Genomic DNA, 27,699 nt, shown 5'->3' with positions numbered 1-27,699 from the left:
ACTGGGTGTGCTCAAGTCCCCTGCACCCCAGGCCAGGACCCTCTGCCGAGAATACTCCTTGGATATCTCCCAAGGCACCCCCCCCCCACAGCCCTTCACTAAAGCCACCCCTCCTGAGTGGCACCCCCATGCCGTGTAACCCCACCTGTGTTCCGTTTGACCAACACAGAAATATTAAACATCTAGTCACCGGGAATAAAAAAAAAAGAAATCTGCAGGAGAGACTTCAAATGCACAGATGGTAGTACTGCCCCCCCCACACACACGTGTAGTACTCCACACACACACACATGTGTAGTACTCCCCCCCATACACACACGTTCTTATTTCTCTAGTCTCAGCCTAAGTGACATGTGGAATTTTTAAATCCCCGAAGGTTGTAAAGGACAGCAAGGATAAGGAAGTATTCCTCATTTCTTTGGAGGCCTGGTCCTAGATCTTGGCTTGTATGAGACACAGCGCATGGCATTAACAAGGAACCCTAGGACAGTGGGCTATGCACTGAGCTGTTAACCACCACGTCCATGGTTCAAACCCACCAGCTGCGCCTCAGGAGACAGCTGAGGCTACCTACTCCCACAAAGATGTAATCTCAGTAACCCAAGAGGGCGGGCCTATCAGCTCACGTGAGTTGGGATTGACTCCATGGCACTCCAGTGTTGGAATGTTAACATTAGGAATGTCTGGATACAGACCAAGCTGTAAGTGGGGCCAGGGGCCCCAACTTTATTTTTAAAGACATCTAGCAGTTTCTCATGAAACTCAGGAATGAGCGGCTTTCTAGTGTGCCAGGGTTTCTTGGGTGCTGCAGCTCACTAGAATAACATGGGAAACATTTTTAAATGACTGGTCTCTGCGTCCTGTTCGGGGTCAATTAAGTTGTTATTTCTAGGGTTGGGAGTCAGTAATGAGCATTTAACAGTTTCCCCAGGTGGTTGTAATTGGAGCTAAGGCCACTGCCACACATTTCCTAGTGTTACAACAGAAACACCATGGGTGGCTTTAAAAGACAGAAACGTAATCTCTCACAGTTCAGGCAACTAGAAACTTGGATCAGGACATGGCCCCAGGGGAACACTCTCAGTTCTGGGGGAACTGTCTCTAGTCTGTAGCCTCAGAATCTAAAGCCCTAGCTTCTTTGGTGGCCCCTATTCTCCTGCTATGAGTTGGCATCAACTCGACAGCGAGTTTGGTTTGGAAGCACTAATCTACCAATTAGCCATACGGTGGTGGCCGTGTGTTGTTTACATGATGAAAGTTATACCACCTGCATTTCAAATACCCCTGGGATCACCCGGGATGGGCAGATTTCAGCTGAGCTTCTACAGTGAAAGAGACCGAAGGCAGAGACGACGAATACGGAGTAGGCTGTCCACTTCAGAGGGATTAGCTACTGAAACTATAGATTCAAAGGCCGTGCAATGGGCAGTTGTTGGCAGCTCTGGGAAGACTGCTAGGCGGCATGTTACATGACTGGGTGGCACACGTATCAGGGAGAGCAGCTGTGAACAGGAGAGCCCACAAGTAACTGCACTCCCGGTTCCTGATGGCACACGCTTCAGGAACCTGAGAATTTGCCAAAGGCGAGACCGTCTCAAAATTCATCATCCGACCTCTGTCAGACTGTCAAGCCATGGCGCTGCTCGCCACAGCACCACCTGTGTGCGACTATGTTTGTGAGGTGATGAGATTTGGGTCAAAACTTTCTGTGCGGGCTTGCTGACCATTAAACTGGGGGTCATCATTGTGGGAAAGAAATGAAAACAAGCAAAAATGAGAGTTGTATATCATTGCACGTACAGCATGACTCAGATTCTACAAGTAAACACTGCTCTGCCCACAAAGAAGGTGACAAGGAATACCAAGGTGAAGAGTGGGGGGGACACTGAGTGGTTTTTCTCTGTTTTCCTTACAGTTTCCCATTACATGAGGAACTTCTAAAATTAGGACACATTACATTCTAATGTGGAAAAGCACAGAAACTTAAAAAATACAGTTGGTAAAAGGAAAACACACGTCAAGGTACTCATGAGTTCATGAGCTCTTATATATATATTTTATAAAAGACAGTTTGTCTTTAATTTCATGATATAGATACATTAATAAAAGACAACTTGTATGAGCATTCTTTTAGAAACCCACGTAACATTATGATACATGTCTAGAATCAAATAGCATAATCCAAAGGTAACTTGGCCTACAGTCACAGCATTTCTCTGCAAAGGCCCATCGGGGTGAGTGAAAAGACATCATTAAGAATTCCTCATCTTTTACATTCATAAAGATCGAGCCACAGGATAGCATCCTTTTAAGAATTGCTAAAGATTTGCAAATGTTTCCATATTCCTTACGTGTTCATGATTTTTCAAAAGTATGCCTCCTCACATATTTAGCAGAGGCGATTGGTGAATGCCTCCTCACATATTTAGCAGAGACGATTAGTGAATGCCTCCTCACATATTTAGCAGAGGCGATTGGTGAATGCCTCTTCACATATTTAGCAGAGGCGATTAGTGAATGCCTCCTCACATATTTAGCAGAGGTGATTGATGAATGTTTCCCCACAAGCAGGGCAGCCTGGTGTCGTAATGGGCTCTGCGCTGAGCTGCTGACTACAAGCTCGGCAGGTCTAACCCACCAGCTACTCCCAGGTAGAAAGATGAAGCTTTCTACTCCTGTAAAGACTTACAGCCCTGGAAACCCAGAGGCAGTCCTACTCTGCCCAAGGGGCGGGGGGGAGGGGGGGGCGAGGAAGAAGGAATTGGCTCAGTTGCAGCAAGTCAGTGAGTTGCCATATGCACCCGCCCATCTTGGAAAGCGTAGAGGGAAAAATAGGGCCTTTCCCCACTCACTCTTCAACTACATGGTTTCTCTCCCATGGTTTCTTTCAGATATTTTTCAAGATTATTGAAAGCCTTCTAGCATTTTTTATGCAAACACCGTTTCTAGTATGTTCTCTCAAATGTTAAAAGGTTAAGAACTGAGGCGTTTCCTCATCCACACTAGTCAGGACTTCATCAAGTGTGTGGAAGATTTCGCGGGTAAGGCCCCTCTCCTCTGTGAATTCTAAAACGCTTACTGAGCTATGAGGAACACGCAACAGCTTCCCCACATCCCTTACATTCATATAGCGCATCTCCTCTGTTCAAATAGGGTTAGAGAGCTAGGACTGAGGCTCCCAAACATTCCTTACATTCCTGTGGGGGATGGGGCCCAGCTAAAGGTTTTCCCATATTCCTTATTATCACAGTGCCTGTCTCCATTGTGAGTTCTGACGTGCTTACAGAGGGTCGAGGAGCACTTAAAGGCTTTCCCGCACTCCTGACATTCATAAGGCCTCTCTCCGCTGTGAATTCTTCGGTGTCTGCTGAGGGATGAGCAGTCACTGAAGGCTTTCCCACACTCCACACACTCATAAGGCCTTTCTCCTGTGTGAATCCTTATATGGGTCGTGAGGGCGGAGGAAGAGCTAAAGGCTTTTCCACATTCCTTACATTCGTAAGGCCTCTCTCCACTGTGCATTCTTAGATGGCTAGTGAGGTGTGAGGACCGACTAAAGGCTTTCCCGCACTCCTGACATTCATAAGGCCTCTCTCCGCTGTGAATTCTTCGGTGTCTGCTGATGGATGAGCAGTCGCTGAAGGCTTTCCCACACTCCACACACTCAAACGGCCTTTCTCCTGTGTGAATCCTTACATGCGTCGTGAGGGCGGACGAAGAACTAAACGCTTTCCCACAGTCCTTACATTCGTAAGGCCTCTCTCCACTGTGCATTCTTAGATGGCTAGTGAGGTGTGAGGACCGACTAAATGCCATCCCACATTCCTTACATTCATATGGCTTCTTTCCACTGACAGTCCTTAGTGGTTTAGTGTGGGGTAAGGAATAATTACAAGGTTTTCCATAATCCTTACATTTGCAGAGCTTCTCTCCCATACACAGTTTTAGGTAAGGGGGACAATGGCAGTCTTCTCCACATTCATCACGATGATAAGGTCTGTACCCAGTATGAGATCCAATGCGATGCTCAAATGATGGATAATCCACGAAAGCTCTTTTGCTCTCCAGGCACCCAGAATTTAATTTAACCGGGGTTCTTCTAAGGTTAGAAAGATTTTCAATCCACCTGAAGGTTTCCTCACACTGATTTTCTTCTCTCTTCTTCTTTACTGTACCTTCTTCACATTCCTGGAGAGTCTCGACTGTATATATGCTGTGTAAAAAAAGGGCAGCGTGGCATTAATATTCAATCCAGCACTTCACAATTACCACGCAGAGTAAATGTGTGCTTTCTGTCATGCCCTGTCTCACCCTGTCGCACAGGCTGAATCATGTCACAGAAGATGCTAGCATAACTGTCGCGGGAGTTTTATGATGGTAATGTACAAATAAAGTACGGTTCAAATCGTTATCTGATTTACATTTATGGGAATTCCGTGTTGTGAAAAATTACATGGACAAACCATTTTAAAGCTCGTGTTACAAACAAACCATCGAATGTCCCGACACCTTAAGACTAGACTGAGCTAGTGCTCACTGACACACACTACTCACCTCAGCTGGTTGCCCGGGTTGCTGTATTGGCATTCCATACCATGGACTTCTGAAATGTCTCCTAACATGGAGAGCCAGGAGTCATTCTTCGTGAACAACTCTGGTCCATTATTACCCTGCTGAAAAACTGACCCAAGAACGTTAAGTGGAGTTTCACAGTGTGAAAAGAGCAGCACAGGGCTTTATGAGAAACAAGACATGCACCAAAATAAAGTCTTCGAGAAATCTGGCTCCTACAGAACTTTGGCGGTGATGGAAGGGGTGAAAAATGTACAGGTTTACTCCCATCCATGTCTACAGTACTTGTAAAATATGATGCTACATGATCTAGAACAGTGGTTCTCAACCTGTGGGTCGCAATCCCTTTGGGGGCCGAATGACCCTCTCACAGGGGTCGCCTAAGACCATCGGAAAACACATTTTCCAATCGTCTTAGGAACCAAGGCACCGTTCCTCTATACGTCTCCAGGTGGGTCCGCCCACATGCAGATATGCCCACATACCTGGTGTGAAGACTGTTACCCATGTTATACCATGCTTCAAGACAAAATATCATCTATTTGTCAGTAGAAATAAATATTTCACAATATATAATTACATGTTGTTTATGCGATTAATCACTATCCTTTAATTATGTTCAATTGGTAACAATGAAAATACATCCTGCCTATCAGATATCTACATCACGATTCATAACAGTAGCAAAATGACAGTTACGAAGTAGCAACAAACCTAATTTTATGGTTGGGGGGTCATCACAACATGAGGAGCTGTATTAGAGGGTCACGGCATTAGGAAGATTGAGAACCCCTGATCTCGACCCTGTGCAAATACCATATTCAAACCACATGGGAGCCCACCTCTAGTCTACCTCTTCACAGCTGCAGCCACTGTGGACAGAGGCTGGAAGAATTGCAGCAGTGCGTGCAGGGGAAGCGTTCGTGGAGGATGTGCTGCTCCATCCGATGTCCTACTTCCCTGACAGCAGAAGCAGCCGCCATGCCCTCTGCTTCACCTGCCTGAATTCCACCCCTGCTACAAGAATCTCGGTTTGGTCTTTTAACACATCAGGGGGGTAAAATAAACAAAAAGAGAGCTGCTTTCCCTTTAACCACACACACAATGAAACTCTATGGGACCACAGATGTGTATGTGGTTGGACACTGTCTGAACGGACACTGTCTGAACAGACGCTGACACATCATTATACTAAGAAAGAATTCGGCAGCACCTGGGTTTGATGGTGACATACGTAGGGTTTCAATATGAAAGCAAAACAAAGTGTTACAAAGAATGCAAGTACATAAAGATCATATAAGGAGGAATATGAGAGGTTGTTTCCCCTAACCACAGAAGGCAAGAGAGGACAGATATAAAAGCCTTCCTTGGGCTGACACTGCAGCTCGAGACCAGTGCACCCTCCTGAGATCCTTCTCTTGCTGCTCAGGTAGAATGTTTAGTGTGGTGCCTGCAGGGAAAGGCAGAACAGGACGGAAGAAGTCAGACAAACATCTTTCCCAGACACTGGTCAATACACTGGGTCTTTCCCATCTCGATCAAGGGACAGATATGCAAACCAATACATGAAACTTTTAGTAAACACGGTAAAATGCTACAAGGTACCAAACCTCAAATCTTGCTCTGCCCTAAAGTGACCCTTGAAGCCAATGCTGATCCACTTAAATGAACCCGAAGGTTTATAACCACAAGAAGAAATAAAAAGGATTATCTTATGACAGACTTTTTCTTTTTTTACTTTCATGGGTACGCCAGTAGTGTCCAAGCCCCACAACAACCCTGAAAATGCCTGTCATGTTTGCTTCTAATTACTCAGGCCAAATCCTCTAGAGTTGACAAGCATAATATGTTAATTCAATGGGAAAAATAGGAGAGCCAATCTTACCCGTATCTAGGTTCCTGAGGGTTTCCATCATCACATCTCTATAGAGTTTCCTCTGAGAATAATTCAGCAAAGCCCATTCTTCTTGCGTAAATTCCACAGCCACATCCTCAAAGACCACTGAGTTCTAAAACATCACAAGACACCATAGTTCAATAAGGAAGCATCGTCGTTCCCAATGTGTGCAAAAGGATGGGTGAGGCGGATATCCTGGGACACGAGATGTCACAGGGAACTTACACAAGGTTCTGTGTTGTACTCTACACTTGGACAATCCGCCTCACTCCTTTGCTTTCTACCTTTATGTCCGGACAGTTGTCATTCTACTTCATAGATTTAACAGTGTTTCTTACACATTGCCCTCGTGATTTTGACTAAAGTGAAAAATAAAAAATCCATTTCTATCATTGGATCATTTCCGTGTGTAAGAAAATAATTTACCTTCTATAAAACCCAAAGGAAATAATTTACCTCCTATAAAACCCCAACAAAACACGAAACACAGTGAAACTAATAATGGATGAACTAATAATGGAAAAGCAAGGAATTGGTAGCTTTCCCCTAAAGTTTGCATAAACAAAGCCAACAAATAGCAGTATCAAACTCTGATATTGCACAAAGATTTGGGAATCATTAGACTGGACATTTGAAACAACCAAGTTTCCTAAGAATGGACTTCAAATGGAAAAAGAAGACTGCATGAGATATAACGTGATCAGAAAGGAAACTATGAAATGTCTATAGTAAACCATAAAAATCAAATATACTTTAATACAAATGAAGAATGTCTTCATAATGGGATCATGGCCAAGTGAAAACCGCGAACTTTAAATAAGTCAATAAACCACCTGGATGGAGCTGGGAGCACTATGCTGAATGAAATTCATCAATTCCCCAAAAGAAAACTGTTCTGAGTCCATTGTTATAAACAAGAAAACGGTGTTCATATAAGAGGAAACAGACATCAATAATTACCAAGGAGGGAAGAGAAAGGAAGAGAAGATGAAGCAACAGGCCAGAGGATATACAAATGTTAACTTGAGTGAAGGAGAAGACAGTCTTCCACAAGAGGGAGCCAAGTAATGAGAAGAGGAAGGTAGGGCAAGTTACCTGGGAGTGTGAGGGTGTGGGGAGGGGGAGTATGACAACTAGTTTAAATTGTTGAATACAAAACTGATTATCTGATTCACAATAAAAGGTATTAAAAAAAAGAGGTCAATAACACCCCCCCCCCAAACCTAAACACACTGCCACTGCATAGATTCTCCTCAGAGTGACCCTACACGACAGAGTAGAACGCCCCCTGGGTGTTTCTGAGGATACACATCTTTACAGGAAGAGAAAGTCTCATTTTTCTCCACTGAAGTGGCTGTTGGGTTTAAGTTGCTGACCTTCTCAACAGACCAGCTCATAACACACTATGCCACTGAGACAGATCCATAAAGACATGCCAAATGAAATACAACGAATCAGGCTAGAGAGTGCAAAAAGAGCCACAGACTATCCAAGAACTATGAACCCAAAGTGTCACACCTGCACAATGAGAACACCAGGGGGAGAGAGTAAAGAAATGTTTTGACAATGCTACTGAATTTTACAAAATTCACAGCAAAATATAGATCAGGAAGTGCAGAGAGCGCCAAGGATCCATATAAAACCTTATCCCTATACAGCCACCACATGCGCCAATTTGTTGTACTGAAGTGGCGTGTGTGTTGTTGTGATGTTGGAAGCTATGTCACTGGGTTTCAGATGCCAGCTGGGTCACCCACAATGAACAGCTTTCAGCAGGGCTTCCAGACTAGGAACAGATCGTGCAGAAGGAATGGGGCCCACTCTAGAGGAAGCAGCTGCTGAAAACCTTATGCATAGCTTCAAAGCGTTGGCAGACACTAAAGGTCTAATAAATGGAAGCAGAGGACCGTGCAAGATAGCGCTGGTGGATGGGTCTCTCCAGTCAGAGGGCACAGGAAATGTGACCAAAGAGGAGTTGACCATGGTGACATAAGTCAGGGAAAGCATGTGGGAGTGGAACTTTGGGGATCTTTATTTCCCAATGGGGCATAACTCAAGGTAAGGAGAAGAAGCTGTAAAAACCTGCTAATGGACTTCCGGGAAGATGGCGACGGAGTGACACACACCAGAGGGACTCCGCAGAATCCAGCCCAGGAGAGTTGCTCAGAGTGAAATTCAACGCCACTGGATCGCAGGAGGTGCATCATAAAGATAAGTAGGCACAGATCCACGGGGTTTTGAGGGGCTGGGGGCTTTTGGCTTACCTCAGTGGAAGCCGGCTGGGGCTCGACCCTAGTCCAGTTGCCGGATCTGCCCAAGCCGGGACCATTTGGAGCCTGTAGCAGGGCTTGGTCTCAGCACAGCCACAGTTTTTCCCTATCTGCCTCAGGGCAGGAACAGGACTCTTGCGGCTCCACCGGCAGGGATCGGGGTTCATCTACATTGTTGCTTCTGTTTGCGTCTCTGCTTTATATTCCCACACAGCCTTGGACAGCTGCGCAGGGGCTTTTTCAAGGCACAGCCGCAGCCACGCCGCGTGGTCTGAGCAGGGAATAAACCCAAACCCCCACAGCTCCATAGGCAGGGATCAAGCTTCAGCTACACGGCAGCGTCTGTTAACATCTCTGCTCTCTGTCCCCCCATTTCTCTGGGGGCGGCTCAGCAGTTTTCTTGCGACCCTTCTTGGGGCTCAGCTGCGAACTACCGCTGGGGCTTGGGGCAGGGAGTAAGCCCTTGTAGATCCAGAGGCAGGGAGTGGGACTCAGCTACATAGTTTCTTTCGCTTCCCTCGCTTCCCTGTACCCCTGTACAGTCTAGTCTCACTTTTTTATTTTTCTCACCCCCCTTGTTCCTGCCCTGCTCTCTCACACTCCATTGCGGACATACGGGGCACTCCCATTGCCCTAGGGCATTTGCGCCTGGGTCACACCCAGCTAGGTGAGCTCCACCCTGCATAGATAGCCCAAGGCTAGGGTAAGGCCTGCTTGCTCTCCAGGGGATACTCCTCAGACTTCTCACCAGGGAGTTCCTGCCTGTGTACCTGGGGACATAAGGCAGCTCAGCCAACACTTATCAATATTCAAACCAATAGCGGGAACTTCAGTCCAGCCTCTGCAACACTGGTACAGGCAGTCGATCTGCCATCTGGGGAACTCCCCTAATAGGGAAGCCACAGGAAGATAAAGTGGTAGGCTAATCCCATAGCAAAATCAGCTGTAGGCAGATCGAAGAAGAATTCCTATAAGTCTTCCAGAGAGAGACTAGAAAATGGCACCTGGTCCCTCAAAAACAACTCAACGCAAACAGCCATCACCCCCAACGACCTCAACGAAAAAACAGGAGAAACAAAAGGCAAAGGAAGAAGATGTCCTGAACATAACAACATACATAGAAGAAGCAGACATTGAGATGCCATACAAAGAAGCTCTCAGAATGGTGCTTGGAGCGATGCAGAATATGAGGGAAACACTACAGAAAAAGATGAGGGAAACACTACAGAAAAATATGAGGGAAACACTACAGAAAACACTACAGAAATGATAGAGGAGATAAAAGACATATACCAAAGGAAAATACAGGAACTTGAGGAGCAGGTAACGAAAAACAATAGCAGAATCATGTTCCTTGAGAATCGATTGGAGGAATCAGAGAACCGCATCAGTTGCGTGGAGGACAGCCAAGCAGATTTTAATAAACGTGAACAAAAATCTAATAAGAGCATCAGAGAAGCCGAAGAAAACCTAAGAGCTATGTCTGATGCTATGAAGCGGAACAACATTAGAATTATTGGCCTACGGGAGGAAGACACAACAAAGAAGTCATCTGCAACAATAGCGAGAGAATTCTTGGAGGAAAACTTCCCCAGCCTAATGAATGAAAACCAAGCAACCATCCAGGAGGCTGAAAGAACACCAGCACGACGGGACCCCAAGAAGAAATCACCAAGGCACATAATAGTTAAACTTTCAAACTTTGAGGAAAAGGAGAAAATCATGAGAGCAGCTAGGGAAAAGCAAGCAATCACATATAAAGGTTCCCACATAAGGATATGCTCAGACCTATCAGCAGAAACTATGAAAAAAAGGAGAGTGGAGTAACATATTCCAAAAATTGAAAGAAAACAACGCAAATCCAAGAATACTCTGCCCAGCCAAATTATCGATCAAGATCGATGGAGAAGTAAAAGTCTTCCCAGACAAGGAAAAACTCAAAAAATACGTTACAACAAACCCAGCATTACAAAAGATCCTCGCCGACTCAGTATGGGCAGAAGAACAACACTCACCAAGCACAAATAAGACACCAGCACATAGAACAACCTCACCCAAAGCACAACAAAGAGAAAACAGACCCCAAGATAGCAATGGCTTAAGGATGGAAAGAAGTCAAGAATGATACACACACACAACACACACTAATGAGAAAGGAAAGTAGGAAAACTCCCAACACAAAAAGTATAAAATGGCATCACAGAGTCCACACATGGAGATAATAACCCTGAATATCAATGGCCTGAACTCAGGCATTAAAAGACTGAGACTAGCAGAATGGCTTAGAAAACACAACCCATCAATTTGCTGCCTACAGGAGACACACCTCAAGGCTACAGACAAAAATAGGCTGAGAATCAAAGGCTGGAGAAGGACCTACCAAGCAAACAGCAACACAAAAAAAGCAGGGGTTGCAATCCTTATCTCGGATAAAATTGACCTCAAAGTGCAAACCATAAAAAGAGATAAGGAGGGACACTATATAATGCTCAAGGGAATGATAGACAATGAACCACTAAGCATTGTAAACATATATTCCCCGAATGAGAGACCAGCTCAATACACACACCAAAAGATTAAGAAAGAAATCACAGACTCAACAATTATAGTGGGCGACTTCAACACACCACTCACTGAGAAAGATAGATCACAGGGAAAGAAACTCAACAAGGAGACTAGAGAGCTAAACTCCACAATTAGACAATTTGACCTAATAGATATTTACAAAGCTTTTCATCCAAATACAAAAAATTTCACATTCTTTTCAACTCCTCATGGCACATATTCGAAGATAGACCACATGCTGGGGCATAAGGCAAATCTACATAAATTTAAGCACATTGAAATAATACAGACCTCTCTCGCTGACCACTGTGCCATAAGACTGGAAATCAACAAAAGGAAGACAAAGAAAATAAGAGCAAATAATTGGAGGATGAATAACTCTCTACTGCAAAAGGAGTGCATACTGGTGCAGATCCGAGACGAAATCAGGAAATTTCTCGAAACCAACGAAAATGAGCACACGACGTACCAAAACTTATGGGACACAGCAAAGGCAGTCATCAGAGGAAGGTTCATAGCAATACAAGCACACCTGAGAAAGGAAGAGAGACTCATGACGGATACGCTGACACAAAATTTACAAAAACTAGAGCTGAGTCAGCAGGACATCCCTACTAATAGCAAAAGAAAAGAAATTATAAAAATCAGGGCTGAGATTCAGGAGAGGGAAAATAAAAAAACTATGGAAAAAATTAATATCGCTAAAAGTTGGTTCTTTGAAATGATAAACAGGATCGATAGACCATTGGCAAACCTAACCAAAGAAAGGAGGGAACAAATCTCAATAGCAAGAATAAGGGATGAAAGAGGGGTCATTACAACAGACCCTAATGAAATCAAAAGGATAGTTACACAATACTATGAAGGATTGTACTCCAATGAATTCAACAATTTGGAAGACATGGACAGATTCCTGGAAAAACAATCCCTCCCTAGATTATCCTCGGCAGACATCAAGAATCTCAACAGACCCATAGCAATAGAAGAAATAGAAAAGGTTATCAAGGGATTACCAACAAAAAAATCCCCTGGACCAGATGGCTACACTGGAGAATTCTACCAAGCATTCAGGGAAGAACTAATACCAATCCTACACAAACTTTTCCAGAACATAGAAAAAGATGGCAAACACCCAAACTCCTTCTATGAAGATAGTATAACTCTGATACCCAAACCAGGCAAGGATCCCACAAGAATCGAGAACTACAGACCGATATCCCTAATGAACATTGATGCAAAAATCCTTAACAAAATACTAGCCAACAGAATACAAAAGTATATAAAACAAATAATTCACCATGACCAAGTGGGATTCATACCAGGGATGCAGGGATGGTTCAACATACGAAAGACCATTAGTATTATTCATCACATTGACATGAAAAAGTATAAGAATCACATGATAATATCAATAGACGCAGAAAAAGCATTCGACAACATCCAACACCAATTCCTGTTTAAGACACTAGCGAAGACAGGAATGGAAGGAAAGTTCCTCAAGACAATACAAGCTATATATGAAAAACCAACAGCCAAAGTCATAGTCAATGGAGAAAAGACTAACACAATCCCACTGAAAAAGGGAACCAGACAAGGATGCCCCTTGTCTCCACTCCTATTTAATATCGTGCTGGAGGTTTTAGCTAACAGTATAAGGCAAAGAAGTGACATCAAAGGTATTCGTCTGGGGAAGGAAGAGGTGAAACTATCGTTATTTGCAGATGATATGATTTTATATAAGGAAAATCCCAAAAGTTCCACAAGGGAAGTACTGGAAGCAATAGAAGAGTTTGGCAGAGTGGCAGGATACAAGATCAACAAACAGAAGTCCATCGGACTGTTATACACATCAGATAAGACCACAGAAGAAGAGATCAAAAAGGTGGTACCCTTCACAATAGCCAAACACAAACTGAAATATCTAGGGATACACTTGACTGAAAAAACAAAAGATCTTATATAGGGAAAACTATAGAACACTATTACAAGAAACCAAGAGCGACCTCAACAAATGGAAGAATATTCCATGCTCTTGGATTGGGAGACTTAATATAGTTAAGATGTCAGTTCTGCCAAAGGCACTATATAAGTTTAATGCTATCCCGATACAATTACCATCATCTTTCTTCAAAGAAATGGAAAAACTGATTACCAACTTCATATGGAGAGGGAAAAAGCCCAGAATTAGCAGAGAACTCCTCAAGAAGAAGGACACCGTGGGAGGGCTTGCTTTACCTGACTTTGGCACATACTATACAGCCACAGTTCTCAAAACTGCATGGTATTGGTACAATGACAGATATTCAGACCAATGGAAAAGAACTGAAAACCCAGAAATAAAAGCATCAGCATACACACAGCTGATCTTTGACAAGGGCCCCAAAAAGATCAAATGGGAAGAGAGATGCCCTCTTTAACAAATGGTGCTGGAAAAAATGGATATCAACATGCAGAAAAATGAAGCAAGACCCTTATCTCACTCCATGCACAAGAATAAACTCAAGGTGGATCACAGACCTTGAAGTTAAACCCCAAACTATTAGGGCCATCAATGAGGGAATTGGGACCAACTTGAGAACTTTGGCGCAGGGAATACACAGGCTATCAGAAATAGGGAAGGACACAAACACAGAGGAGGCACAAATCGACAAATGGGATATACTGAAGATAAAACACTTGTGTACATCTAAAAAATTCACCAAGAGAGTAATAAGAGAGTCCACAGACTGGGAAAACATCTTTAGTAATGACACATCAGACAAAGGCCTTATTACTAAAATCTACAGTACTCTGCTAGCTTCCAAAAAGAAAAAAACCAATAGCCCACTTGAAAGGTGGGCAAAGGACTTGAACAGAAGTTTCACAGGGGCAGAAATCCGAATGGCCAACAAACATATGAGAAAATGTTCGCGATCTTTAGCCATAAGAGAAATGCAAATTAAAACAACAATGCGGTACCACCTGACACCCTCAAAGGTAGCCCAATTCAAAAAATCAGAAAGCAACAAGTGTTGGAGGGGCTGTGGGGAGACAGGAACTCTCATCCACTGCTGGTGGGACTGTAAGTACGTACAGCCACTATGGAAATCAATCTGGCGATACCTAAAACAGATGGAAATAGAGTTACCATATGACCCAGCAATCCCCCTACTGGGCATATACCCAGAAGAGGCAAGAAACAAACCAAGACCAGATATCTGTGCTCCAATGTTCTTTGCGGCACAGTTCACAATTGCAAGGAGTTGGAAGCAACCCAAATTTCCATCAACTGACGATTGGATTAAAAAACCGTGGTATATACATACAATGGAATACTACGCATCACTAAAAAGCAGTGATGAACGTATGAGGCACATAGCGGCATGGGAAGAACTGGAGGAAATCATGCTAAGCGAAGTAAGTCAGGCACAATAGGACAAGTACAACATGAGTCCGCTGAGGTAAGAATTTAAAAAAATTTTTTTAAAAAAAGCAAAAGTGGCATAGGGAATAAAGCTACTGTATACAAACATTTTAGGGGTGAAGACGGTGTAGTATGGAAGAGACCAGACCAAAACCAGGGATGTACATGGTAGACAATGGTGGAGGAGGTGGGGAAAGGAAAACAAAAGGATGAATACAAGGAAGAAAAAGGTAGTGGGGTCATGGGGCATTAATCCACCCAAGGGGAGGGTATTGTTTATATCTCCACAGGGAAAGTGGGAGCAGACTTCAACCCAGTGTCGCAAGGTGTGAATGCAATATCCCGGCGTGGAGGAGGGAACCGGTGGAGAGGTCTGGGAGGCTGGCCCCAGCACCATAAATTAAGTGGATTCCTGCCCCTCCCCCGAAAAGAATTTGTTCCAAAGGACGACATTGACTCTGCAGCTATGGGAGATGGACATATTTGATCAGAGCACACGGGAGCAGATGAAGGGGCAGGAGGAGAGAGTGGAGCACAGCCTGGCCCACCAGGCCGTGATGATGATGTTCCTGAGTAGAGCAGCCAGTCCAGAGAGAACAACATGGCTGGCCCTACTATGAGACATGATGCCCCTCAGTGACTAAGGGCAATACAGGGGACAGCACCGGAGACACAGTGTGGGAATTGCACCTGACCTGATCCCACCACACCGAGGCAAATCACTGGGGGAGTGCAGCGGAACAGCAAGGGAATGGAGTGGCAAGGTCCCCAGGGAATGCTGAAAGTGGACTTTGGGGCCAGGGCGTGGTGCCCCAACAGACTGGACTGGAAAACGCTCCTAAGGGCCAGCAAACGATCCCTGAACTAACTACAAGCTTTTCTCTTGTGAACTGTTTTGTTCTGTTCTTTGTCAGTGGTTTGTTTTTGTTGTTTTGTTGTCTGGTTGCATACTGTTGCTTTGTTTTCCTCTGTCTTGTTTTCGTGCATGTTAGTGTCTCCACAGATCTGTCTGAATAGGACAGGCTGGATGAACTATCTGGAGGAAAAACAACGGGACCGACAGTTCCGGGGCGACTTGGGGTGGGGGGGTAGGGGGGGTAAGGAAGTGGTGTTAACAAACCCAGGGACAAGGGAAAAACATGGGACCCCAAATGGTAGAGAAGGGGGAGTGGCAGGCCTGGTGGGAAATGATCAAGAGTAAGGTTGCTTAGAGAAGAGGTATACTCTAGCCCAGGTGGCAATGAAGCATGGTAGTAGGGCAGGAGGAAGGTCAAGGGAGATGGAGGAAAGAGCTAGGAGTCAAAGGGCATTCATGGAGGTCTAGACAAAGACATGTACATGCAAATATATATAGGAGGATGGGGAAATAGATCTATGTGTCTATATTTATAGGTCAAGTATTAAGGTGGCGGAAGGACCTTGGGCCTCTACTCAAAAACACTCCCTCAATGCATGAATACCTTCTTTTATTAAATTGGAACTCTATGATGCTCACTCTCCCGACACAACGGCTGAAGCCAAAGTGGGTGAACAAGTAAATGTGGTGAAGAAAGCTGATGGTGCCCGGCTATCAAAAGAGATAGTGACTGGGGGTCTTAAAGGCTTGAAGATAAACAAGCGGCCATCTAACTCAGAAGCAACAAAGCCCACATGGAAGAACACACCAGCCTGTGTGATCGAGTGGTCCCAAAGGGATCAGTTACCAGGCATCAAAGAACAAAAAATCATATCATTGACTGCACACCTCCATGATAGGATCGCTGAAGACAAATGGGTGCATAAGCAAATGTGGTGAAGAAAGCTGATGGTGCCCGGCTATCAAAAGAGATAGTGACTGGGGTCTTAAAGGCTTGAAGATAAACAAGCGGCCATCTAGCTCAGAAGCAACAAAGCCCACATGGAAGAACACACCAGCCTGTGTGATCGAGTGGTCCCAAAGGGATCAGTTACCAGGCATCAAAGAAAAAAAATCATATCATTGACTGCACACCTCCATGATAGGATCGCTGAAGACAAATGGGTGCACAAGCAAATGTGGTGAAGAAAGCTGATGGTGCCCGGCTATCAAAAGAGATAGTGTCTGGGGTCTTAAAGGCTTGAAGGTGAACAAGCAGCCATCTAGCTCAGAAGCAAATAAGCCCACATGGAAGAAGCACACCGGCCAGTGCGATCACGAGGTGCCCAAGGGACCAGGTATAAGGCATCATGCAAAAAAAAAAAAAAAAAAGATATGTGTGTGTATGTATGTGTATATATGTGTATATGTATATATGTATGTGTATATATGTATATATATCATATTAAATGAAGGGGGAAGTGCAGAGTGGAGACCCAAGGCCCAAGTGTCGGCCAATGGAGATCCCCTCATAGAGGGGTTTAGGAGAGGAGATGGGTTAATTAGGGTGTGAGGTAGTATCGATGAAGAACACAGCTTTCCCCCAGATCCTGGATGCTTCCTCCCCCCAACTACCATGATCCGAATTCTACCTTGAAGGGCTGGATAGGACAGAGGCTGTACACTGGTACATATGAGGGTTGGAGGTACAGGGAATCCAGGGTGGATGATACCTTCAGGACCAAGGGTGTGAGGGACGATGCTGGGAGAGTGGAGGGTGATGGGTTGGAAAGGGGGAACTGATTACAAGGATCCACATGTGACCTCTTCCCTGGGAGAGGGACAGCAGAGAAGGGGGGAAGGGAGACTCCGGATAGGGCAAGATATGACAAAACAACGATGTATAAATTACCAAGGGCATATGAGGGAGGGGGGGATGGGGAGGGAGGGGGAAAAAAAAAGAGGACCTGATGCAAGGGGCTTAAGTGGAGAGCAAATGCCTTGAGAATGATTGGGGCAGGGAATGTATGGATGTGCTTTATACAATTGATGTATGTATATGTATGGATTGTGGTAAGAGTTGTTTGAGTCCCTAATAAAATGTAAAAGAAGAAAAGAGAAAAAAATGATTAGGGCAAAGACTGTACAGATGTGCTTTATACAATTGATGTATGTATATGTATGAACTGTGAAAAGAATTGTATCAGCCCCAATAAATTGTTAAAATAAATAAATAAATTTTTAAAAAAAGAAAAAAAGGAAAAGAAAAAAAAAACCTGCTAATGACCTGCACTTGGACTGTATGAAAATTGGAAGTGGTCAAAAATGAAATGTGATATAAAAAGATCCATTTATTCCTAGGCATTAGTGCGCTGAAAGACCAGTACTGGCCATTTAGAATCAGAAAATCGTATGACTTACTGCTCTGCGAACTATACAATCAAAAAGAATGGCATTGCATTCACTGTTGAAAAGGATATTACAGTCCCCACCCCCAGCCAGTTTGGGGGTCGGCTCAAGGGGAGTCCCTCTGGGACATGGGGGTACACTGAATGATATGACCCTTTGCTGGACTTGCCTACACGGTAGGGTATGCTGGGCCCCTTTAGGGTTTCCCATATAGGCTCCAATAAATATCTTCCCTTTTGCTTAAAAAAAAAAAGGATATTGCAAAATCCATCATGAAGTACAATGCTGTCTGTGATAGAACTTATCTATCTGCCTTCCAGGAAATCCAATCAATACAACTATTATTCAAATTTGTGCACCACCCACCAAAGACAGTGATGAGGAAACTACAGAAGTCTATCAACATCTTTTGTCTGAACTTGTTCAAAGAGGTGATCGAGATGCATTGATAATTACTAGTAATGGAATAACAAAAGTTGGAAAATATGGTCTTGGTGATAGAAATGAAGCTGGAGATCACATGATACATTTTGCAAGACCTAGTAGCATATATACTTGAGAGTAAGCCGAGCGTTTTCATCACATTTATGCTGAAAAAGCCCCCCAGTTTTTTGTGGCAAAATTAGGTGCCTCAGCTTATACTCGAGTATATAGGTTCTTGTTCACAGCAAATAACTTTTCAACAACACAAACGGCGACTATACACAAGGCTTTCTCTAGATGAAATGCGCAGAAGCCGGACTGGCTACATTTGTGGGAAGTCATGACGGAGAAGATTAATATCAGCACCCAAACCGAGGCCAGCGGCTGACAGACCCGATGGGCAGACCATCAGCTGCTCGCATATAAGTCCCTGTTAAAGCTAAAGACAACGAGAAAAGTCCATGAGAAGCAAAACACAACCTCGAGTCTGTGCCAGCCAGATTTTGAAAACATGGCAAGAATAGATTTGATGTGCTGAACACTACTGACAGAAGACCCGAGGAGCTGTAGGAAGACATCCTAAACGTCCTACATTGAGGAAGGAAAAGGTCATTAAAAGACAGGAAAGAAAGGGCAGATCAAAGTGGCTATCAGGAAAGACTCTGAAATGTTCTCTTAATTGTAGAGTAGCTAAAGCAAATAGAAGAAATGATGAAGTGAAAGCTGAAGAGAAAATTTCAAAGGGTGGCTGAAGAAGACAAGGGCAACTAGTATAATAAAATATACACAGGCCTAGAATTAGAAAACCAAAAAGGAAGAGCACATTCAGTATTTCTGAAACTGAAAGAATACAAGAAAATATTCAAGCCTCAAGCTACAATCTGGAACGTCTCTGGGCAAAACGTTGAATGACACAGGAAGCGCAAAGAGAAGATAGAAAGAAGACACAGCGCCACTGTCGCAAAAAGAACTGTTCCACATCCCACCATGTCAGGAGGTGGCGCATGAGCAAGACCAATGGTGCTGACGGAAGGAGTACAAGCTGCCCTGACAGCATTAACCACAAACAAGGCTCCAGGAATCGATGGAACCTCAACTGGATGCTTCAACAAGCTGATGAAGCACTGGAAGCACTCAATTGTCTCCATCAGGAAATACGGACAAAGGACAGCTACTTGGCCAATTAAGTGGAAGAGATCCACACTTGAAGCCATTCCAAAGAAAGGGGACCCCAACAGAAAGTTAACATTATAGAAAACGATCCCTGATCTCACATTCGAGTACAATTTTGCTAGCGATCATCCGACAACGGTTGCTGCAGTGCACTGACAGGGAGCTAGCTGCCAGGCACTCGGGCTGGATTCAGAAGAGGCGGTGGAACAAGGGATATCATTGCTGATTTCAGATGGATCTTGGCTGAAAGCAGAGAATATCAGACTATTGACAATGCAAAGGCATTTGACTGTGTGGACCATAAGAAACTATGGATGACCTTGAGCAAAAAGGGGATTCCAGAACACCTCATTGTGCTGAGAACTTGTACATGGTTCAGGCGGCAGCTGGGTGAACAGAACAAGGCATACTGTATAGTTTAAAATCAGGAAGGTATTCTACAGTCTGTATCCTGAGCAAACAACATGAGAAGCTAGCTTAAATGCAGAAGAATGCGGCATCAGGCGCGGATCAAGGCTTATGAACTTGCAACATGCAGATGACGAAACGCTGCTTGCTGTGAGGACTTGAACTTGCCAATAAAGATAACAGAATAGATTACAACTCCATCCAAAGGAGACCTGAATCCGCACAATTGGAGCAACAGGGAAGATCATGATAAATGGAGTAAAGGTGGACCTTGTCACGGATCGTGCCTTGCTCGGATCCACCATCAATGCTCATTGACACAGCAGTTAAGAGCGCAGAAGACACTTTGGTTGGGCAAGTGTGCTGCAGAAGACCTCTTTAGTTGAAAAGCAAGGACGTTACTTTGAGGACTAAGGTGTGCGTGTCCCAAGCCATGATATTCTCTATGGCCTCAAAGGCACGTGAAAGTCGGGCTACTGAGTAAGAAAGACTGAAGAAGACTGGTGCATTTGAATTGCGGAGCAGAAGAATCCTGTGAGTACCATGGACTGCCAGCAAACAAACACACGCACAAATCTGCCTCCAAAGAAGCACAGCTAGACTGCTTCTTAGAGGCAAGGAGGGTGAGACTTCGTCTCTAACACTTCGGACATGCTGTCGGCAAAGACCAGTCCCCGAAGGAAACTAGAGGGCAGGGAAAGGAGGAAGGCCCACAAGGAGATTTACTGCCAACAGTGGCTACAACTGTGGGCTCAAGCACAGGAACCACTGTCAGGATGGCGCGGGGCCGGGCAGATGGACTGAAGAACACATGGATTTGAATTACGTTGCTGGCAAAAGATTCTGAAAGTACCTTGGATTGTCCAATAAATCTGGCCTGGGAGAAGTACCGCCAAAGCACTCCTAAGCAGCAAGGATGACGAGACTGTGTCTCACGTGCTTTGGACATGTTGTCAGGAGAGACTAGTCTCTACAAAAGGGCACTGGGTTTTATGAGATCGAGGGGTGGTGACAAGATGGATTGACACAGCAGCTACATAAATGGGCTTAAACCAAACCATTGTGAAGATAGCGTAGGATCGGGCAGGGTTTTGTCCTGTTGCAAAACAACATGATTTGAACTTTCAGTGCACAGACAAACCCAATGGTTTTATTTTTTAAAAGAATATATCAATCAAATATGCTACCAAAGGGCTTTAAAAAGCCCTTAGAAAAACTCCATTATTTTTTTACTTCAAAATTTCTACCTACTTTTTGAAGTCACCTAATATTTAATGTGTTTACTGGGAAATCATAGTCAAAAGTACTACACTATTTAAGATTTAAGCAGTTAGGTCGAAGTGTTATGAAAAGGTGTCATATATTTGTACAAATCATTAAAATGTAAGTCAGAGTTCTGTATTCAAATGGTGATCAGGACACTGCATGTCTATTTTATCTCACCCAGGCCAATGTTTACCAACAAGAAGATTTAAAATATTAGGAGCTCTGGTGGAGGGAAGGTGGAGTGGAAAGGGGGAACCGGTTACAAGAATCTACATATAACCTCCTCCCTGGGGGACAGAACAGAAAAGTGGGTGAAGGGAGACATTGGACAGTGTAAGTTATGACAAAATAATAATAATTTATAAATTATCAAGGGTTCATGAGGGAGAGCTGAGCGGGGATGGTGGGGGAAAAATGAGGAGCTGATACCAAGGGCTCAAGCAGAAAGCAAATGTTTTCAGAAAGACGATGGGATGGCAACAAATGTATAAATGTGCTTGACACAATGGATGTATGTAAGGATTGTGATAAGAGTTGTACAAGCCCCCAATAAAATGATTTTAAATAAAAGGAGCTCTGCACGTATTATATTACATATAATAAAAGTCGAAAGAGTCTTTACGATCCCTTTCTGGATGAATTTATATAAGCGTTAGAGTAGCTTTTACATCAGTTAAAAACAGGCACTCCTCTTGTGGTTCAGAAGTTTTATATTAATGAAGTTTTTAAAATTCTCTACAAACATAACAAACTGGTTTCAAAATTTACTTCCAATGGAAACTGTGACCCTGAGAACACAAATGCATTAATTTCATAACCTGAGATGTCGTGATTATGTCTTGGGCTGCTATCCTCAAGGTCGGCAGTTCCAAACCACCAGCTGCTCCTCAGAAGAAAGACAGAGCTTTCTACTCCTGTAAATTGTTACAGTTTGGGAAATTCACTGGTGCAGTTTTATCCTGTTCTATGTGGTCACTATGAGTCAGCATTAACTTTATGACAGTGATTTTGATTTTGTTTTTAATTGCTTTAGTAAATAGATACACATTGTGTTCCAAGAGGAGCCTACGGGGGAGTGGGAAAAGATTTTAGAAATGTATGACCAGTTCTAGGTCCGTGCGGGCTAGGAACACAGGCCTGCCTTGGCTAGCATACTTCTTGTGCATATGGAAGTCTGAAACAATACCATTCCCCAATGGGTAAAGGAAACATGTCTGGGAGATAAATGGTCTAGCTATACTCACTCTCCTCTCCTGCCCAGTTCCTGTAGTGAGGTACTAAGGCTGCCACGCCTCATGCAGGGCCCCCCACAAGAGTCAAGGTTCTTCCCCCAATTGCTCCCTCTGTTGTTCTTTACTCCACGTCACAGTGTGAGAGCTAGAATCCCTACAGGACAGAGCAGAACTGTCCCTGGGGGTTTCCAACACTGTAACGCTCATCAAACTAGAAAGACCAGCCTGTGCACAAAACTGGCTCCATTCCCTGGGGGAAGCCAAGCACGCAGTGAAACAAAGAAAGGATGGCTCTGGAGGACCTGGGGCTTGCCTCCTCGGCCAGGCAGCTCTACCTTCAGGGCAGGAGATGCTGAAATGCGACTGCCTCACGGGGCCAACTCTGAGAGGAAATTATGGAAGGTGACACCCGGCACTTAACGCTTGAAAAACCGCCTATGTAGTGGAAGGAACAAGTAACGAGTAAGAACTAAGGTGCCTCTTGGGGGTTCATCATTTTCTGCCACTTTCCTAAAGGAAACAGTCTGGAGCACACAGCTGTTCCCTTAAAAAGCATACTCAGCCTCACCCCTTACACGAAATATGACTCAGTTCTCTGGGGTACTCACCATGTCTGCTCCGGCTTCGGGAAGTGAAGTCACTTTGCTCTCTGAGGACAGAAGCCACGTCAGGAAAAGGGCAGGCAGTGGAAGCAGAAGAGCAGGTGGTTTTGGAAGCAGATGAAAATGTCTGGCGCACACAGGTGAACTCCTTACTTGGGATCACATGGATTACAATATGGTTGTCCTTGGTCCCCAGGCCTTAAGCTGGACGAATTCTCTCTGTGCTGCACCTGTTAAAGAAGGTGGGGAGGAGATAATGTTGAGCAAGGAGAGTGTGACAAGACCTTGGCCTTCAATTCTTACAGTGGGCAGATTTTTCTTTCGAGACAAAGGATGATGCTCTATCCTGAGAGTGCTGGTATTTCAGGCAAATCAGGCTCAATCCTTCCAAAGCAAACACTTGCTCTTAGTACATTTACATGGGTGTAGTGAGTTAGGTGTTGGGCTATCCACTGCAAGGTCAGCAGTTTAGATCCAACAGCTGTTTCTTGAAACAAGAGGTGTGGCTTCACATATTTTACAGCCTCAAAACCCCTCAAAGGCAGTTCTACTTTGTCCTGTAATTGATGCCATGGCAACGGGTTTAGTCGTCCTCCTGGTAACACCATCAGAGAGAGGACTGTGCCTTGGCCACTGTGAAGAAAGGTGCCCTGGTGGCCACTTGTTCAGCTGCTAACTGCCAAGATCAGCAGTTCAAACCCACAGGAGAACTGAGTTTCACAGCCTCTGACAACCTGTCCTAGTTGCCATAAGACAGAACTGACTCACTGAAGTGGGTAGTGTGCATTTATTGCACAAAACCTGCTCAGTAAAAGGCTGGAACACTTGAACGTGATTTCCTCCAAGAGGCAGGAGTCTAAGGTGGAAATTGTGTCATCTAGATAATTTTGCCCCCTATAGATCAACAAACACGTGGTTATTTACTATCAACATGGGTACATTTTCAGGATGAACAAATGTTCATTTGGTCAATGCACTCACCGGGATCCACTGACCTATCCTTATGGTATGGAGACACTTTTAATTTACTTGAGAGAAACGAAGAAGAAACTCACTGCCATCGAGTCCATGCTGACTCATAGCAACCCTGAAAGACAGGACAGAACTGCCCCTGCGAGATTCTGAGACTGTAACGCTTTACTGGAGTAGAAAGCCCTGCCTTTCTCCAGAGGTGCAGCCAGCAGTTTTGAACTGTGTGCCTTGAGGGTCACAGCCCAACTGGTAACTACTCCACCACCAGGCCTCCTTAGGGGAGAAAAGAGACCTGAAGTTCAAATGTAATTTATAGACACACATTTGTTCTTAAACGGGACAAAGACACATCATCCAGATGAGGGAGGCCCTCAGCAGGAGCCCATCACTGTGTGCTATTATTTACAAAAACAAGGCCAATCAAACGGGACACAGAGTCCAGGAGAAACTGTCACAAAAATATAACTGGCAGCAGATCAACACATGACAGCTTCAGGCAGCCTCACACAACTTTCCTCTCAGCCTGCCACCTACTGTCCCCCAACCTGATTTCTGTATTTCTGCTTTAGTCATCTCTCACTTTGGTCTTGAATGCCTCGGGGATATACACATTTTTTTCACTCCAAATTACAGCCTCTTATTATGGAAAGCAGATGCCCTGGACTTCCCCGAATGTGTGAAAATTAGCTCTCGTGCTGGAGAGTGAATCGATGAGCAGGAGCTCTGTATCTGGTGGTGGCGTTCCTTCTGTTTGCTGATGCTGCTAAAACGCCTAGCACTGACAGGGCTCACCACCACTGCGTATGCTCTTGGACAGTCTTATCCCGTAGAGCGTTCTTTGGAGACAGATATATTCTGGTTCTGTACAGTCCAATGTAGCCACCAGCCCTATAAACATGTGACTCAGTGCAATTAAAGACTTAAATTTTTCTTTTGGCTTTAATGCATTTTCTTGGAAATAGCCACAAGTGCCCACTGAACACCACAGCCCTGGTGGCCTCACCAGACCCTAAGCAACCAACACAGCACAGAGGAGGCAGTGAAAGCGGCCGTCACCACAACGCAGATCTTTCACAGCGTTTTATTTGCTGGAAGCCTGACACACTGCGAGGCAGAGCTGATAAAAGCAAAGGCAACATTCGATGTGATTTGGTTGTATTTACATGATGCAGAAGGAACAACAGAACAAAAAACACAGTGTCCACTCACAGATTTACACTTCAGCGTGACAGATCATTTATAAACATGAGAAGCCAGAGACATCTGATAGCATACTAGAAGGACCAATAGGTAACATCAAAATAAAGGGAGAAAAGATTGCCGTGGCCAAGGACTTCATTGGCTTTGGATCCACAATCCATGCTCCCGGAAGCAGCGGTCCAGGGAGGAAACAATGCCCTGCATCGGGGAAATCTGCGGCACAAGTCATCTTCCAAGTATCGAAAAGCAAAGATATCAGTTTGAGGATGATTACGCCCGACCCAAGTCACACTGTTCATCACCTTCTACGCATGTGAAAGTCGGACACTGGATAGGGAAGAACACGAAGAATCGATGTATTTGAGTCGTCGTGCTGCCTAAGAATACTGAAAGTGCCAGGGACTGCCAAAAGAACCAACAGACCTGTCCTGGAAGGAGGACAGCCAGGTTGCTCCTTAGAAGCAAGAATGGTGAGTCGTGTACTTTGGGTGTATTATCAGGAAGACCAGTCCCTGGCGAAGGATATCAAGCTGGGTAAAGAACAGAGGCAACAACAAGAAAAGGAAAGCCCTCGACATGATGGAGCCACACAGTGGCTACAACGACTATGAGGGTGGAGGGCGGAGTTTCATGTGGTCAAGAGTCGGAACAGACTCAACAGCACCTGACATCATTGACGACGACGACGGCAATGCTAAGGTCATCCTAAATTGAATTGACCATGTCCTGAAGCCTACAATATTTAAAAATGAGTGGGAGTCACTGAGGGAACAGAAGAGGCACCCTCTAGAGAGATATCTGAAGTGAAACCTAAAGGAGAAAAACTTGAGCATCTTCGAGCAAATTTCCTTTAAACAAAATGTGCCCAGAGCTCACCTAATGTGAGGCTGAGGGTTAATAGTTAAGCTAGAGAGCTACAGACAGGCAGTCCTGTTTCCAAGTCTGCCTCGAAGTCAAATTCACATGTAAGTCAGGGCAAAGTGGTATCTAACATCAGTTACTCAAATGTTTGTCTTGGTATATAGTGTATCTTTCCATGTCTAGCACTCCCTGATACAGTAAAACACCTTTAACATAATACAGTAATAATAGTTTTGATCAGGTCACAAAGTAGAACCCATTTATTATTATGAACTATTTTATGTACCTTCTCCCTGGTGGAAGTGATACGTACAGAGCAAACTTTACCCGAAATATTCAGAAGATTCTCTTCTGTAAAAGACTACTTAGATACCTTTAGACTCTACACTAAAAGGATCACAGGGTTATGAGCCCTCTTCAGGAGAAGCCTGGGGGGAAAGCACCCATTGCGTTCAATTCCTGTCACAGAGACCGTATAAGACAGAACTGCCCCATCGGGCGCCCGGTGGCATTGTGGGTTGAGTTGGGTTGCCAACTGCAAGGTCAGCGGGTTCCAACCTACCAGTTATTCTGCCAGAAAAAGATGAGTCTTTCTGGCCCCAAAACGATTTCTAGCCTTGGAAACCCACCGGGACAACAGTAGGTACGAGTAGGAATTGACTCGATTACGGTGAGTTTTGTTTCATCTCTAACTAAGCAAACAGCCCAGTCTTGCTCTCCTCAGGATCACGTGGTGACCAACTCTTCAGAAAGCAGAGGAGAGCTGAACCATTAATAGCACCAGCAGGGCTATTAAAAAGAACAGGGCCATTAGTCAACTCTGACTCATGGCGACCTTAGGGTTTCTGAGGATTGTACTATTTACCGGAGTTGACAGCCTCACCTTTCTCCCAAGGTGGCTTCGAACTCCTTGAATCTTGTGGTTGGCAGCCGCCCCCCCGCCCCCCGCCCCCCCCCCCGCATAACCACTCCCATAAATATCCAAACTAGGCCAAACTCACTGCCATAGAGTCCGACCAACTCGCAGTGACCCTACCTACAGGGCAGGGTAGAACTGCTCGGTAAGCTTCCCAGACTGTCACTCTGACCAGGAGTCGAGAGCCCGCTCTTGCTCGCTCCAGAGAGGCGGGTGGTTTCGAACTGCTCTCCTTGCGGCTCACAGTCCAATACGCATCCAACTGCACCACCAGGGCTCGTCAGGTCATTGGGACTCAACCCCGGGGCTCCAAGGAGGCCCGGGACACGGGCTCCCAGGGGAGGCTGCCGCTGCTGGGGTCACGGGATGGGCGCGGGGCTTACCTACCAAGGCACCCGGGCTCGGATCCAGCCCTCCCGCCCGACCACCGCAACGCCAGGGAGGCGAACACTCGCGAGCCGGGCGAGCCGCGGCCGCAGGTAAGCCGGGAAGCGGCCGCAGCTAAGCCGCGAATCGCCTCGGCGCCGCCCGGGCCAGCCCCGCGCAGGGGACCAGAACCGGCGCCCCCGGCCCCGGCCCGCCGTCGCGAGGACCGTACCTGGGACGACCGCAGCCGGGACGTAGACGGGGCTGCCACACCGCCCGCCGACCGACTCCCCTCCGAGCACCGCCGTCGCTTTGCGCGAGCACTTCCG

The 27,699-nt window shown here is 45.1% G+C and overlaps 1 protein-coding gene across 1 annotated transcript; it reads right to left on the bottom strand.

The window, feature by feature from the left end:
• Positions 1-318: 318 nt before the first annotated feature.
• LOC142444659 (uncharacterized) lies at positions 319-27,699 on the bottom strand. Its single transcript, XM_075545738.1, has 5 exons — positions 27,603-27,699; positions 23,062-23,285; positions 6,458-6,581; positions 4,555-4,681; positions 319-4,213 (listed from the first exon to the last, which is right to left on the bottom strand). The coding sequence occupies exons 2-5, from the start codon at positions 23,062-23,064 to the stop codon at positions 3,190-3,192; spliced, it is 1,278 nt and encodes a 425-aa protein (XP_075401853.1). The 5' UTR covers positions 23,065-23,285; positions 27,603-27,699; the 3' UTR covers positions 319-3,189.

Source organism: Tenrec ecaudatus, chromosome 1 (assembly GCF_050624435.1).
Source record: "Tenrec ecaudatus isolate mTenEca1 chromosome 1, mTenEca1.hap1, whole genome shotgun sequence".
NCBI classification, from domain to species: Eukaryota; Metazoa; Chordata; class Mammalia; order Afrosoricida; family Tenrecidae; genus Tenrec; species Tenrec ecaudatus.
Note: the sequence above shows the minus strand (reverse complement) of the source record. Positions and strands in the feature narration are given on the sequence as shown.